The following is a 15,602-nucleotide window of genomic DNA, read 5'->3' as shown; positions in this document are numbered from 1 at the left end:
TAATTTGTTTCAAAATTGCTACATTTTACAGTCAGTAAACAAAAATTTGTGGGCTATAGAACGTTAATTGTTGCTATATTTATTGATTAATAAATATAAGGGACATTAAAATGGAATCGGGACAGATGGAAAAAGTAAGTAATCTTTTTGTTGTTTAAAAAGTAATCGCCATAACTGTTAATACATTTATTTAACTGTTAGACGAAACGGTTAATGCCTTCATGGGAAACTATTTGTTGTTGCCTGCGGAACCATAATTGTACCCAGGCGTACACCTCTTCGTCCGAAACAAACCGAATGTGAGACAGAGGAGGGGGGTAGATCAGAACGAGACCAAATGGTCTTATGAATATACCGGGTCAACCAGAACTCGTCCGACAACGTGTGAACACAAGATTTAGGTGGGGATTCATGTTACCACGTATTGTGAGGACCTCTTCTTCACTACCAATACGGTGTGGGCCGTATGTACATGACAATATTTCGTGTCGTCGTGATACTATGATTCACCCCCGACGTTTATTCTTCGCACTGGCACAATACTAAATAAAGCACGGAACAACACACAAGCAGATGTAATGTTAATGCAGATGCAGATCCTACAGAAACTGAGAATGACTGTAAAGCTTCGTGCTTCGCACAAGAAACGTAACTAGTGCAATATTTATGCTTTTATGGTCTGCCTTTACACAGCTGCAAAATTTTGTCCCCATAGTATATGACGAAAAAATGAAAGAAGCATGGTAGTTTGCCCACATACATCTTCTGTGGTACTTATTTGTCATATTCGAGCTTAAGTAGATTTATACCAACATTTATTCCCCCACAGCACTGCGTCAAAAATATTCAGCGGCGTTATGTAGCCTCTCTTGCACGCTACACGACATGCAGTAAATGTCGGAAGAGCCACATGAAGGAGACATCCAGTATTACTATAAAAAGTAACCGCCATTGACATCCATGAATGTAGTTCTTATGCCCAGAAAAAGACTTACTAAAAATTATATGTTGAGGTCAGCTTGGTACGGGTGCGAAAGAGGGACAATGGGAAAGATCGAAATAAAAAATTCGAAGCCTTTGAAATGTGACATTGCAGCAGACCGTTTAAGATACGCTGGACTGATGGAGTATGGAGTAAAGGCATACTGTTACGAGGCAGAGCCTAATAAAGAACATAATTAACCGGAGAGAGAGGTACTAAATGAGTCGTCGGTGAAACCTGTAGCTGAAGCGATGGTGCAAGGAAATAATGGCTAGGGAGGTCTAGATGTTGTGCGGTTATGGATAGTGTAACAAAGCGTTAAGTCCGAACTTTCTGGACGTATTGCTAACACACAGAATAATAACATGTTACATGGACTTGAGTCCTGAATCCATTTATTTACAAGCAGGCGTAAACGCCCATGCTTCCTGAAGCAAAAACCTGTTGCATCAAACGCCCCTGTCGTCGTGCTCTTTCATTCTAAAAACCTTTCTCGGCACAAACGTCGTGCGGCAGTGCTATATACAGGGTGTCCCATTTATCTTGACCGCCATAAATAACTGTTTGTCCACATGCAAATTACAAAATGGTTCAAGCAAATGTTCTTTATCCGTCAGGGAGACATCAATCAGCATGATTGCCTTCGTTGTAGCTTTGTTTTTTACAAAGATATGAACAGCTGTATGACTTTTTTAATGGCACCCTTTATTTTTTATTCGGTAATTCATTTCCTCTCCTAAAGACCTATCACAGTGTAGCATTCACTGAAATACAACGCTATTAATTACATAACACAACATTAACGTTGTAAGTAGGCTGTTTAGGTTTTTATGTTGGTAACGCCATGTAGCGCTCTGTATGAAAATCACTGACTGTGCTGTGTGCAGTCTGTGGCTGGTTTGCATTGTTGTAATATTCGCTATTGTAGTGTTGGGCAGTTGGCTGTTAACAGCGCGCAGCGTTGCGCAGTTGGAGGTGAGCCGCCACAGTGGTGGAAGTGGGAAGAGAGATGGCGGAGTTTTGAGAGCGGATGATCTGGACGTGTGTCCATCAGAGAGAGTAAAATATATATATATATATATATATATATATATATATATATATATATATATATATAATGACTTTTGAACACTATTAAGGTAACTACTCGTACATTGTCTGTTTATATCGAAATCTTTCATTTGCTAACTATGCCTATCAGTAGTTAGTGCCTTCAGTAGTTAGAATCTTTTATTTAGCTGGCAGTAGCGGCGCTCACTGTATTGCAGTAGTTCGTGTAACGAAGATTTTTGTGAGGTAAGTGATTCATGGAAGGTGTAGGTTATTGTTAGTTAGGGCCATTCTTTTGTAGAGATTATTAAAAGTCAGATTGCGTTGCGCCAAAAATATTGTGTGTCAGTTTAGTGTTGATAAGAATAAGTAAAGAGAGAAATGTCTGAGTACGTTCAGTTCTGCTCAGCTGTTTGAAGATCAAATAATGTAAGAGGTTTATCAGCACAGTAATTCATAAATTTTTCTAAGGGGATGTTTCAACGTTGACGCTCCTAGCGCTTAGTGCAGGTACTCGGGGTAATGGAACACATCCACGTGCTGACGTTGACAGAGGACAAATGTAAACATAAGTAGAATGCACACCCGTCATTCCGTCAACCATCGTCAGTTGAAGAGTTGTGTGAATAGAATATACACCAACGAAGAGAAGGTAGAAATGCTACTCATCTGTGGGGAATTAAGTTAGCAGAACAACAATTGCAATACTGTTTTCTTATGTGCGGGTACATTTGGTACAGTAGTTTAGTCCTTTTAAATACTGTTGTGTAGAGCAGGCATACAGTAAAGGCTGTCCTTCCTACAAACTCCATCGACATAACGTTTGTTTTATGGTTTTTGTTGTTGAAGATAAGCGAAATGCTACGCAGGTTCAAAATGGTTGAAATGGCTGTGAGCGCTATGGGACTTAACATCTGAGGTCATTAGTCCCCTAGAACTTAGAACTACTTAAACCTAACTAACCTAAGGACATCACACACATCCGTGCCAGAGGCAGGATTCGAACCTGCGACCGTAGAGCAGTCGCGAGGTTCCGGACTGAAACGCTTAGAACAGCTCGGTCACTCCGGCCGGCTGCTACGCAGGCAGCGGAGCTGTACAGACAGCGATATCCTGGCAAGAACCCACCTTCCCGACGGATGTTTTCTCGTCTTGTTGCGACGCTTCAGGAAACTGGAAGTTTCAACCCACGACAACGCAATCGTCGTAGCACTCGCACAGACGGAGCTGCCGAAGTTACTGTTATTGCTTCCGTTGCTATGAATCCACATGTGAGCACGCGATTGGCATTCCTAAAACCAGTGTACATCGTATTCTTACACGTTACCTGTTCCATCCTTACCGTGGACACCTACATCAAGAATTGCATGGCAATGATTTCCAGAATCGTGTACAGTTCTGTCAGTGGGTAAAGCAGCAAATCCTCGCAAACCCGACCTTCTTCTCCAATGTTCTATTTGCCGATGAATGTTTCTTCTCAAACAAAGGACAGGTAAATAGAAAGAACATGCATTATTGGTCCAGCGACAACCCACGATGGCTTAGACAGGTGGAATATCAGCGTCAATGGAGGGTTAAGGTCTGGTGTGGGATACTTGGTACTACAATTATTGGCCCTTATTTCGTCTGGGTAGTCTAAACGGCGCAGCGTATGCCAATTTCCTCAGACGAATTTTACTCCTTTTCTGAATGAAGTGTCGCTAAGAACCAGAATGCTTATGTGGTTTCAACACCATCGATGTCCAGCACCTAATGACTTGCGTGCACGCCGTGTTCTGAACCGAAGGTATACTGCCAGATAGATTGGTCGAGGAGGATCAGTTACTTGGCCTGCTAGGTCTCCTGATTTAAATCCTCTGGACTTTTTTCTTTGGAGATGCATTAAAGACTTTGTCTATCCCGGGGACATGCAGGAACGTATTGTGCTTGCTTTTAATTCTCTTCAGCAGGCAGCACTGGAAGCAGTAAATACTTCTTTCATTCAACGAGTGCACCAATGTATCGGTGTCGAGGGTCACCACTTTGATCTTTGAACGTCCTACTCCTGGGCAATGGTACAGGAAAGTCAAAGTCAATTTTGTGTTATGTTTTTACTTGGTTTTCATTTGTTTTCTGACAACTCCAGCAAGTGGATGAGTTTGTGATCTCGGGCTCAAAGTCAATGTTGTATTATGTAATTAATAAAGTTGTGTTTCAGTGAATGGTACACTGTGATACATTTTTAATAGGTCTTTAGGAGAGGAAATTAATTACCGAATAAAAAAATACAAAGTGCCGTTTAAAAAAGTCCTACTGCTGTTCATATTTTTGTAAAAAAGAAAGCTACAAGGAAGGCAATCATGCTGATTGATGTCTTCCTGATGGCTAAAGGACATTTGCTTGAAACATTTTGTAATTTACATGTGGGCAAACAGTTATTTAGGGTGGTCAAGATAAATGGTACACCCTGTATAAAATAGCTGATCAAAAGTATCCGAGTAGCCCTATGTACTGCGGAATGTCATGAGATGTGCCCAAGTCGACTGTTGGTCATGTGGTTGTGAAGTGGAAACTGGAAGAAACAACCGTAGCTAAAACAGACCTCATGTAGTGACGGATAGGGACCGTTGAGCATTGCCTGCCCAGAGACCTGACCTGAAGCCAGTGGAACACTTTTGGAAGAATTAGAACGTCGACTTCACTCCAGACCGTACCGACCCATTCCCTACGTTCTTTGCTTTCGGCATCAGAGGAAGAATGGGCTCTCATTCCTCCACAGGCATTCAGATTCCGCCCTGAAAGAGTCCCTACCGGCTTTCAGGCCATCATAACGGCGAAGCGTGGACACGTGCCGCACCAATGTCCACTAATATATGTCCGGATATAACGCTCAGATAGTGTGAAATGGGCTTCTATTAACTCCGTATTTGTGTGCACATCGACAGGACCGTAGTTGATGTTTCCTGTTCTCTTGATACTCTGTGACGTCCGTTTCCTTTGTATTTCACGTGAATAACGTACTAGGAAGACGTGTTGTTACATCCAGTATAAAGCAAATTGTTGATGATGGAGGATACAGCAGTTATGCTTAAATCCAAAGGATAACTGACGAGCGGCAGAAATGAAGAGCAGCGTCAAAGCAGACTCATAGCTGAGGACCGAAACAGAGAACAGGCTGAGGGAAATAAACCCAGTAGGTGTACCACTGTGACAGATACTGGATCTCATCTTGTTCTTGTTACGTACACGTGTGAGTCATCTCCAGTCGTGTACGCAAGAAGCAGAAATACTTTGCTGTCGATGCGAGTGTTGTAATCAAGCCTAACAGGAAAACATCGACTCTTAAAATGGAAATGTTCTTTTTACATTAAAGCTTGATTCTCTGCAAATGGACTGTTCCTTAACTTAGATGAAACGCAATACATGTAATTATGCACTGCAGAAGGGCTGGCCGCATGATTAGAAATAATACATCAGCAAATGAAACAGAATAATTCAAATTCTTAGGTGATTATATTAATGAGCAGCTGATCTGGAAGTCACTTTAAAGCTCTGCAGCTTTCTCGTTACCAATAATATCAGATTTTAGAGGCGAAGATGTCCAGAATTCGACATACTTTCCATTTAACCATTGTCGCATGAAAGTATATTTTGGGGTATCTCTTCACTGCAGAAAAGAGGTTTTCGTTTCACTGAAGCAGGTAAAATTCGTAACGAAAATATGTGGCGTCCACTCTGTGACCTACTGTACACAGTTCTCTAAACAGTTGGACACAATGACAGCTGTCTCACAATACATTTACTCCCTTATGAAATTTCTTGTCAGCAATCAATCATATCAGCGCACACTCCGCTGCAGAGTGAAAATCTCATTCTGGAATGAATGACAGTTTGAAAAAAAAAACACCAACATTAATAGATATAATAACGAGAAATCACTTGTGCAATCCATCACTCGGTCTTAGTGTGACACAGAAAGGAGTGAGGTATTCAGTCATAAAAATGTTCAACCTACACCCAGTGATGTATAGATTTAATAGATGGTAAAATTAAGACAAACCGAAAATATATTTGTTGAAGCCTCCTTCCCCTCCACAGAAAAAATTCAGTGTGTAATAATATGGTGTGTACTTGTTGCGTGTTGGAGAGAGAGAGAGAGAGAAACATATATCGCGTGTTTGGAAACTAGTTAAACAAAAGTAACCTTTAATGCTGAAAAAGGTAAATAGCTTACAGAAGTGTTCGATACAGCACTGAATGCAGTATATCTTCAAGTTCTATTTATGAATGTTCAGTATGGATACCTTTCATAAGACGACAACTGTTGTATCCGTAATATCTTTCCTGCCAAATCCTATGAAGCAAATCGTTATGTATGTTGGCAGCTACTTGTATTGTCCATTGTTGCAGCCCGTCGACGTTCCACGAAAGGGGAGGAACAAACACTGTGTGTTTAATGTAACCCCACACACAGAAATCCCAGGTGATCGTGGGGGCCAGCATTGTGTTCCACCACGCCCGATGCAAGTCGGCACATTCCTACTGAGATAAGCGACAACATGACGATGATAATGTGGTGGCGCGCCATCTTGCTGGAAAATAAATTGTGTGCCCATATGTTGCTGTAATTGAGGCATTAGATAATGTTCAGGCACGTGTAGGTACGGTATGCCAGTTGCAGGTGACTCGGCAAAAAAGAAAGGACCGTATATCTTGTTACAGCTTACACCGCAAAAATAAATAAATTAAAATTTACTTTAGGCAAGTCCAGTAGATATTCCATTACGTGACGTGGCTTATGCCCATCCCGTATTGCCGATCCACTTTACCGCAGGATGAAAGGTGGCTTGTTAAACATTTATACACAGAACGCAGCTCTTTTTGATGGGTCACTTTCTTTCAGAACTTGCAACTGTTCCAGTATCCAGGATTTTGGCGACGGGTGTTTCCGTTGTACATGCCACACTGTAACGCTACACATATTCAATTTTAAGCTGGCACGTCTCTTTGATGTACACAGACGACGAATTTAAGATTGCTGGACTTGCTCAATTGTTGCGTAAGAGCCTGCTGGCCGACCTGACCCAGCATCCTCTGTGATACACAGGCAGTTCAGTGAAATGATTGTAACAGTTAATAACAGTTTGTCTCTGAGCTAATGGCTTGCGATATTTAGTCCTGAATTCTGTCTGAACTGTAGTATCAGATTTGGATTTACGAAACCATAAACAACCCTGCTCAAGCTCTGTGCCTTCATACGACTCCGTGATGCCTGTTGGAATAACTCAGTCGCCCGTGCCACCTAGCGGGAACGTCGGGAACTAACAGTGTTGGACGGAAATAAGACTTTGAAGATTCAGTGCTATATCAAACTTTTCTGTAAGTTATTTACGCATTTCACGGTGGAAGGTTACGTTGTGTAGCTATAAACATCCTTTATTTTGAAACAGACGTAAACCTTGTAAATGACCCAGTATGTTGCCATATTTTCACTGAGAAAGTGTATTATGATCGTAAAACTCATTCGTTCAACATCATTGTGGGAAGTCGCACGGAAGGTTTAAATAATCGAACTAAACTAAACAACTTTTGGCTAAATGCCGTACGCGAGTAGAGCGCTCGTCCAGAGTGTCGGGGCGTGGCACTCCGGTTAGGGGGCGTACCTTGGGCCTGAGGATCATGGGGAAGACGCCGTACATGTCCTTGCCGGTGATGGCGCCGAACATCTCGTCGTAGAAGCGCTGCGTGATGCCGTGCGCCTTGCGCGCCTGCGTGCCGCCGTCGGAGGGCGTGCTGCTCGAGGTGAGCATGAACTCGATGTCGGGCCAGTCGTCGGAGCGGTTGGCGAACTTGGTGCTGACGAAGCCGACCGCCTCGAGCCCCACGCTGGAGGTGAGCGGGCCGTCCCCGAGCACGGCGTAGCGCAGCGCCGCGTTCAGGTTCATGACGCGGTCCACCACCACGGACACGGGGTAGTCCACGGGGAAGACGAGCCCGCCCACCGCGATGTGGTCCATCAGGTTCTCGCCCACGCCCGGCGACTGCTGCACCACGGGGATGCCCAGCGAGCGCAGGTGGTCAGCGGGGCCGACCCCCGACACCATCAGCAGCTGCGGCGAGTTGATGGCGCCCGCCGACAGGATCACCTGCGCACAGACAGGCGTGCGCACGTGCTAAAGCGTTTCTTTAGCTCACACTCGAAACTTTTGTCACTTTTATTGACAGATCTGGACCAGTTCTCCGCAGCGCCGCGCCATTAAATCAGTCTAAATAAGAATCGTCAGTGTCCCTCTGACCCCTGACAGCTTTAAGCTTCACACTACAGTTAAAATCCTTGTACCTATCTAACTACTATCAGAGATATTTCGAAATCCAGCCACCATTCTTGACCCGATAACAACTCGTAAAAATAAACTAGCTTTTAGCATCTTCCACTTGCAATCTCTGCACAGGGCCGGTTTAACACGTCACTGCCCTGTTTTGCACATCTGCCAAGAGTTTTTGTTACTTTATTTGCCACATGTTCCATTACGATGCTCTCGCGGTTCTAGGCGCGCAGTCCGGAACCGTGGGACTTCTACGGTCGCAGGTTCGAATCCTGCCTCGGGCATGGATGTGTGTGATGTCCTTAGGTTAGTTAGGTTTAAGTAGTTCTCAGTTCTAGGGGACTGATAACCACAGCAGTTGAGTCCCATAGTGCTCAGAGCCATTTGAGCCATTACGATGCTTTTAAACTAAATACATGTATTGTGTGTGTGTCTGTAGTGTAGTGCAACGTCTGTGTTGTATGATGATGATGATGATAAAAGAAGGTACGCGGTGAAACCCCCTGCCAGCAGATAGTCCACTCCTCGCGAAGAACAACCAAGGGAACCGGCAAGCTTAACGTCCCCATCTGACAGAAGGACTCCATCAACAGTATTTCATGTCCTCACTTCATCAGGTACTGCGGAGAGGTTTCGTATTTAAACTAGGATATTGGTAGAAAGTCTGGTGATCATGGACTTTTCGCCTCTACCTCTCCTCTGACTGCAGGCGAAATTCCGACAGTGAACATTTTTTCCAGCACCAGGATTCGAACCAGATTGCCCCCGGATCGAGTGCGCTGAGTTTGAACTAGATTTTCTCTGCTGTCGGTCAGAGCTTAACAAAGCCGATTGTATTGCTTATATACAAAGACGTGACACTATACGGGGAAAAAAGAATCTGCCACCAGTGTGCTCCAAAGTCGACATAACGTGACATCTTTTGTCATCGTACATACGTTCGCTGCTCTGGCGCATGATACCCTCTGTGTGTGGTGATTATTTTATGTTCTGAATTAGAGTACGTAAAATGATGAAGGGTGATCATGTTTTAGTATCTTTGGTGCTTGAAACATCCTATTTAGCACATAATAGTGCTAATATATAAGTAAGTATTGGCCTCTTGGGAACAAGAACAGAACGAGATGTAAATTCCCAACTGCAAACGATATACGTATGTGACCTGCGAAAAATGCAAAATGAACTTCTGGTGGAATAAAGATAAAAACTGATCCCGTTAATCGACATCTGATTGAATACACTAATTTGTACTGTCGGAACAGTTTATCGTAAACTCCAGGCACTTTATTTCTTATACTTTTTTCTCATAACCTTTTGTTTATTATTATAAGGTTTTTATTTGTCTACTTTTATGTTTGGATGTCGGTAAATATGACCAAGTACACGAACTTCCGCAGATATGCAAACTGACAGAAAAATTATTCTTAAAAAAAAATTAAGGGAAATATTTTTTAAACATTTTTCCCATATTTATTGACCAAACGTGCACATAAAAATAATTATTAATGTTCATTTATAAAAAGTATGGATTAAGCTGCAAATGACAGAATTGGTCACAGGGGCGCCAGAGGCGCTCGAGAGCAGTATTTGTATACGGGGTGTATCGGAATTATTGGCGAAAACTTACACGAGTGAAAGTAAACAAGCAAAAACATTGCAGTAATCATCACCCGAATAACGAGCCGTTTGTGAGTTAATTGCAAACGTTAGGTAAACAGCCGCCACTGACTTCACTATCAATTATTGTCCTAGTTAGTATAGCATCTGAAATGCCGATTAAGTCTCCGTCTAATTGGGCTCGAAGTTCAGCAATGCCCTACCTTTCCTTGATCAAAGCAGGAGTTATACACTGCCCGAAAAATTAGAACAATTGAAAACGGCGATGTCGTTTTGATTCTATGACGGCATATGCCACCTCGGGGATAGTAGATGTACTGATAATGGTTTGAGCGTCATCTGCCAACAGATAACGTAGCGGCATATCTACCAGAGCCTCATCTGTGTGTACTCTTTCATAGGGAATGCTCACTAGCAGGAGACTCAGTGCGGTGGCAGTTCAGCCAACTGGTAGAATTCGAACGAGGTCAAATTGTTGCCTTCCGAGTGGCGGGATGGTCCATTTGGAGAACTGACGCACAAGTTGGACGTGCAGCGTCAGTTGTGCAACTCTGCTGGTATCAGGGCTGACGTGAACATTGTAAGGACAGCAGTGGCAGACCGTACGGCTACCACAGCACAGATAAGAGGGGTTGCGAGCCCAGAATGTTGCGAACTGGTTGTTATCAGTGGCACTACGGGCACGCGCACCTCTAGCCCGTCTTTTCTTCAGGCCACAGCATCGACGCGTACGGGTCGACTGTTCCCGCCAGAGGCTCACTTGGAGCGTGAAATGGCGGGCCGTGATCTTAAGCGATAAAAGCAGATTCTGCCTACACGCAAGTGATCGTCGTTTGCGCGTGCGACGTAGACCTGGTTAGAGATGTAAAGTGCATTCGTCTGAGACACATTGGCCCTTTATGACCTGGGTTGCGATAAGCTAGAGCTCTCGTTCACCTTTTGCTGTGTCTGGAGGGGACGGTAACCAGTGCTCGGTACGTGCAGAAACTTGTTAGACTCACTCTTCTGCCGTTCTTGCATCAGGCGGGTGATGTGTTGTTCCAGTAGGATAATGCTCGCCCACACACTGCCCATGAACTCAACGTGCTTTGCGAGACGTGCATTCCCTGACCATCACGATCTCCTGACTTACCTCCAATCGAGCATGTGTGGGATATGATGGAACGAGAAGTGCCTCATGCGATTCGTTAACTAACCAACTCTTACAGAACTACGTGAACAGGCCGAGCAGGAGTGACGTAACGTATCCCAGGACAGTATTCGCCATCTGTGCGATCGACCCGATGCCAGAATCAGCACCTGCATTTCCGACCGTGGAGACGTGGTCGCTAAACTACGTACTAATATGGGTGTTTCAGCATGGGTCGATACTTATCTTAAAAGAAAAAAATATAAGTTTTCACGATCACCAAACAGGAATACAGTCGAAAGTCAGTTGGGAAACAGTTATATGAAAACTTCAGAACATCGTCTGTACCCAAAAGAGCCGTAGAGCAGAGGACCGCGACAGTCCACGAGGGCTGCCGGCCGACTCCTCGGTTTCGCGGCCGCCGAGCAGCTCCACGACTATATTTTGAACATTTAGTCCTGTCAGCCAGTCATCCTCGGGAACAGAATGCACTTGCCTGGCTTGGTGGACACTCGACATCTTTTTCCACCCACACTAAAAGCCACAGGTGTACGGAAATTTCCGGGCTGTTTGTGATTGCAGCTTTGCAGCCTTAAATCTCGTCTAGAAAACAGATATGGAACGTCAGTGTACAATTATGCGTGTTATACTCAAGACAGGTTAATAAAGGTAAAATTACGATGAAGAGTATGCATTAGAGTCTGTAATACGATCAATTCGTGTAACAAGATTGCTGGAAAAATCATGTTACGTTACGAAGGAAAGAGGCTTACAATACAGACTGTTTTGAGACCATATAGGACAATGTGACAAAGACAAACCATTGTTTCAAATAACTTCGTTTTTTATTTTCATTATTATTACTTTTTAAGTATGAGATAAGGCAATTATATCTTTTGCGTCTAAAGTTTAATTTCATATGAATACTGTTTAATAAATAAAAATTGGAGACATCACTTTCATGTACAAAAAATTCTAATATCAATGAAACAAATACTATTTATTCATTTTTTTGTAATAGACGTGAAATTATTACTCCAGGAAAAAGTTTAAATCCTGTAGCAATTCTGCTGATTTACATCTAAAATTACTTCAAGCAAGATATACCAATATATTAATCATACAGTAGCATAAAAATGTTCAAAAAGATATGCTCCTATCGATACGATATGTACACTACTATAGTCCGTCCTTTTGTCATCATATTGTAATTAATTCGTTTTGTAATGTAAATAATATGAAGGATATACTCATGCTCGCCTAAGCAATGTATCAACATTTGTAAAACCTTGTAATTCATTTGTGTTCAATAAAAGATTTGGTGAAAAGAGAATGTGATGTAGCAGCAGCGTCTTTGACTAGTAATGACAACGCTCTAGATCTCGGGTTCGAGCACAGCCGCTGCTCAGATTCGGAGTAAAAATCGTCAGCAGTAAGGGAATGAGGCACACTCTCACGACGTTGTGAAAGGGGGTGGACATCGTCTTTCTCTAGGGATGTAAGACTCCTCTATCCTGTGCAAGCTTCTTCATCTCCCAGTACCTACTGCAGCCTACATCCTTCTGAATCTGCGTAGTGTATTCATCTCTTGGTCTCCCTCTACGACTTTTGCCCTTGTTGCTGCTCTCCAATACTAAATTGGTGATCCTACCAACCGGTCCCTTCTTCTAGTCAGGTTGTGCAACAAATTTCTCTTCACCCAATTCTATTCAGTACCTCCTCATTAGTTATGTGATCTACCCATCCAATCTTCAGCATTCTTCTGTAGCACCACATTCCGAAAGCTTGTATTCTCTTCTTGTCTAAACTATTTATCGTCCACGTTTCACTTCCATACATGGCTACACTCCATACAAATACTTTCACAAACGACTTCCTGACACTTAACTCTATACTCGATGTTAACAAATTTCTCTTCTTCCGAAACACTTTCCTTGCCATCGCCAGTCCACATTTTATATCCTCCCTCTACTTCGACCATCATCAGTTATTTTGCTCCCCAAATAGCAAAACTCATTTACTACTTTAAGTGCCTCATTTCCTAATCTAATTTCCTCAGCATCCCCCGATTTAATTCGACTGCATTCCATTATCCTCGTTTTGGTTTTGTTGATGTTCATCTTATATCCCCCTTTCAAGACACTGTCCATTCCGTTCAACTGCTCTTCCAGTTCCTTTGCTGTCTCTGACAGAATTGCAATGTCATCGGCAACCTTCAACGTTTTTATTTCTTCTCCATGGATTTTAATTCCTTCTCCGAATTTTTCTTTTGTTTCCTTTACTGCTTGCTCAGTATACAGATTGAATAACATTGCGGATTGGCTACAAGCCTGGCTCACTCCCTTCCCAACCACTGCTTCCCTTTCATGTCCCTCGACTCTTATAACTGCCATCTGGTTTCTGTAGAAATTGTAAATAGCCTTTCGCTCCCTGTATTTTATCCCTGCCAACTTCAGAATTTGAAAGAGAGTATTCCAGTCAACATTGTCAAAAGCTTTCTATAAGTCTACAAATGCTAGAAACGTAGGTTTGCCTTTCCTTAATCTATTTTCTAAGATAAGTCGTAGGGTCAGTATTGCCTCACGTGTTCCAACATTTCTACGGAATCTAAGCTGATCTTTCCCGAGGTCGGCTTCTTCCAGTTTTTCCATTCGTTTGTAAAGAATTCGTGTTATTATTTTGCAGCCGTGACTTCTATTAGTAACAAATGTCTATTAGTATTCCATTACCAGCGAATATCGGTCCTAGCTTGTGAAAAAATTTTTCTGGATCATTCGGAACGCAACATCTTATGAAAGTGAATCATGGTCCGTGTGCAAACAGGAACAGAATAAATCGAAGAATTGGAAATGTGGTGCTGTTGCGTCCTTGATTAATAACCAAAACGTCCTCGGTACCGGGTTTGAAACCCGCCACCGCTTACGTTTTGAGTAAAAATTGCCGCGCTGGATTAGCCGAGCGGTCTAAGGCGCTGCAGTCATGGCCTGTGCGGCTGGTCCCGGCGGAGGTTCGAGTCCTCCCTCGGGCATGGGTGTGTGTGTTTGTCCTTAGGATAATTTAGGTTAAGTAGTGTGTAAGCTTAGGTACTGATGACCTTAGCAGTTAAGTCCCATAAGATTTCCCACACATTTGAACACATTTGAATAAAAATTGTCATCATCTGTGGCCGAAGAATCCGGCATAAGAGGACAGCCTCATTCTGCCAACGGTCTTGTCAAACAAAGCGGTGGAGCGGACAAAGGTTCAGGGCACTCTCTTGTCCTGGGGGTGGGAAACTGCCCCTAAAGGCGGAAGAATCAGCGTTGATCAACGGCATGAGGATGCAAAAGGCAATACGAACCGCTGCATTAAAGATACATAACGTTTATCTACGGAACATGTGGCTTGTAGTTGAAAAAGTGTCATGATGATCTCTCCATTGGCAAAGGATTCAAGAGTAGTCCCCAATTCGGATCTCTGGGAGGGGACTGCCAAAGCGGAGGTTACCATGAGAAAAAGATTGAATAATCAACGAAATAATAACATTCTACGAGTCGGGGCGTGGAATGTCAGAGGCTTGAATGTGGTAGGGAAACTAGAAAATCTGAAAAGGGAAATTCAAAAGCTCAGTCTAGGTATAGTGACGGTCAGTAAAATGAAATGGAAAGAAGACAAGGATTTATGATCAGATGAGTCTAGGGTAATATCAACAGTAGCAGAAAATGGTATAACAGGAGTAGTATGCGTTATGAATAGGAAGGTAGCGCAGACAGTGTGTTACTGTGAACAGTTTATTGATAGGCTTGTTACCATCAGAATCGACAGCAAACCAACACCGACAACGATAATTCAGGTATACGTGCTGACGTCGCAAGCCGAAGATGAAGTGGTAGAGAAAGTATATGAGGTCTCTGGACTGGTAATTTAGTACCTAAAGGCAGATGAAAATTTAATAGTCATGCAGGACTGCAATGCGGTTGTAGAGGAAGGAGTAGAAGAAGGAGTTACTGGAGAATATGGGCTTGCTACTAGGAGGGCGAATAGGTGGATAGAGTAGAGTGAGGGGGACTATGAGCGGAAAGATTTGTCTTTTGTGCTAGAAGAAGAAACAGGAGTAAGTTTAGAAGAGATAGGAGTTCCAGTACAGGAACCTGAATTTAAAAGTGCTTTGGAAGACTTAAAATCAAATAAGGCGGAAGCGATACATAACATTCCATCAGAATTTCTAAAATTATTGGGAGAAGTGGCAACAAAACGACTGTTAACGTTGGTTTGTAGAACGTACGAATCTGGCGATATACCATCTGACTTTCGGAAAAGCATCATCCACACGATTCCGAAAACGGCAAGAGCTGAAAGTGCGAGAATTATCGGACAATGAGCTTAACAGCTAATGCATCCAAGTTGCTGACAAGAATAATATGCAGAGAATGGAAAATCTTGAGAGCTTGTTAGATGGCGATCAGTTTGGGTTTAGGAAAGATAAGGCACCGTAGAGGCACTTCTGATGTTGCGGTTGATAATGGTGCAAGAGGTTCGA

General features: G+C 43.0%; 1 protein-coding gene across 1 annotated transcript in view; it reads right to left on the bottom strand.

The window, feature by feature from the left end:
* LOC126203230 (glucose dehydrogenase [FAD, quinone]) overlaps positions 1-15,602 on the bottom strand; it is a 142,129-nt gene that overhangs the window by 13,034 nt on the left and 113,493 nt on the right. The window contains exon 6 of the mRNA XM_049937475.1: positions 7,675-8,157. Coding sequence (XP_049793432.1) covers positions 7,675-8,157 — 483 coding nt within the window. The remainder of the gene's footprint in view (positions 1-7,674; positions 8,158-15,602) is intronic.

This window comes from Schistocerca nitens, chromosome 9 (assembly GCF_023898315.1).
Source record: "Schistocerca nitens isolate TAMUIC-IGC-003100 chromosome 9, iqSchNite1.1, whole genome shotgun sequence".
NCBI lineage: Eukaryota > Metazoa > Arthropoda > Insecta > Orthoptera > Acrididae > Schistocerca > Schistocerca nitens.
The sequence above is the reverse complement of the archived record's forward strand: the minus strand, read 5'-3'. Positions and strand labels throughout refer to the sequence as shown.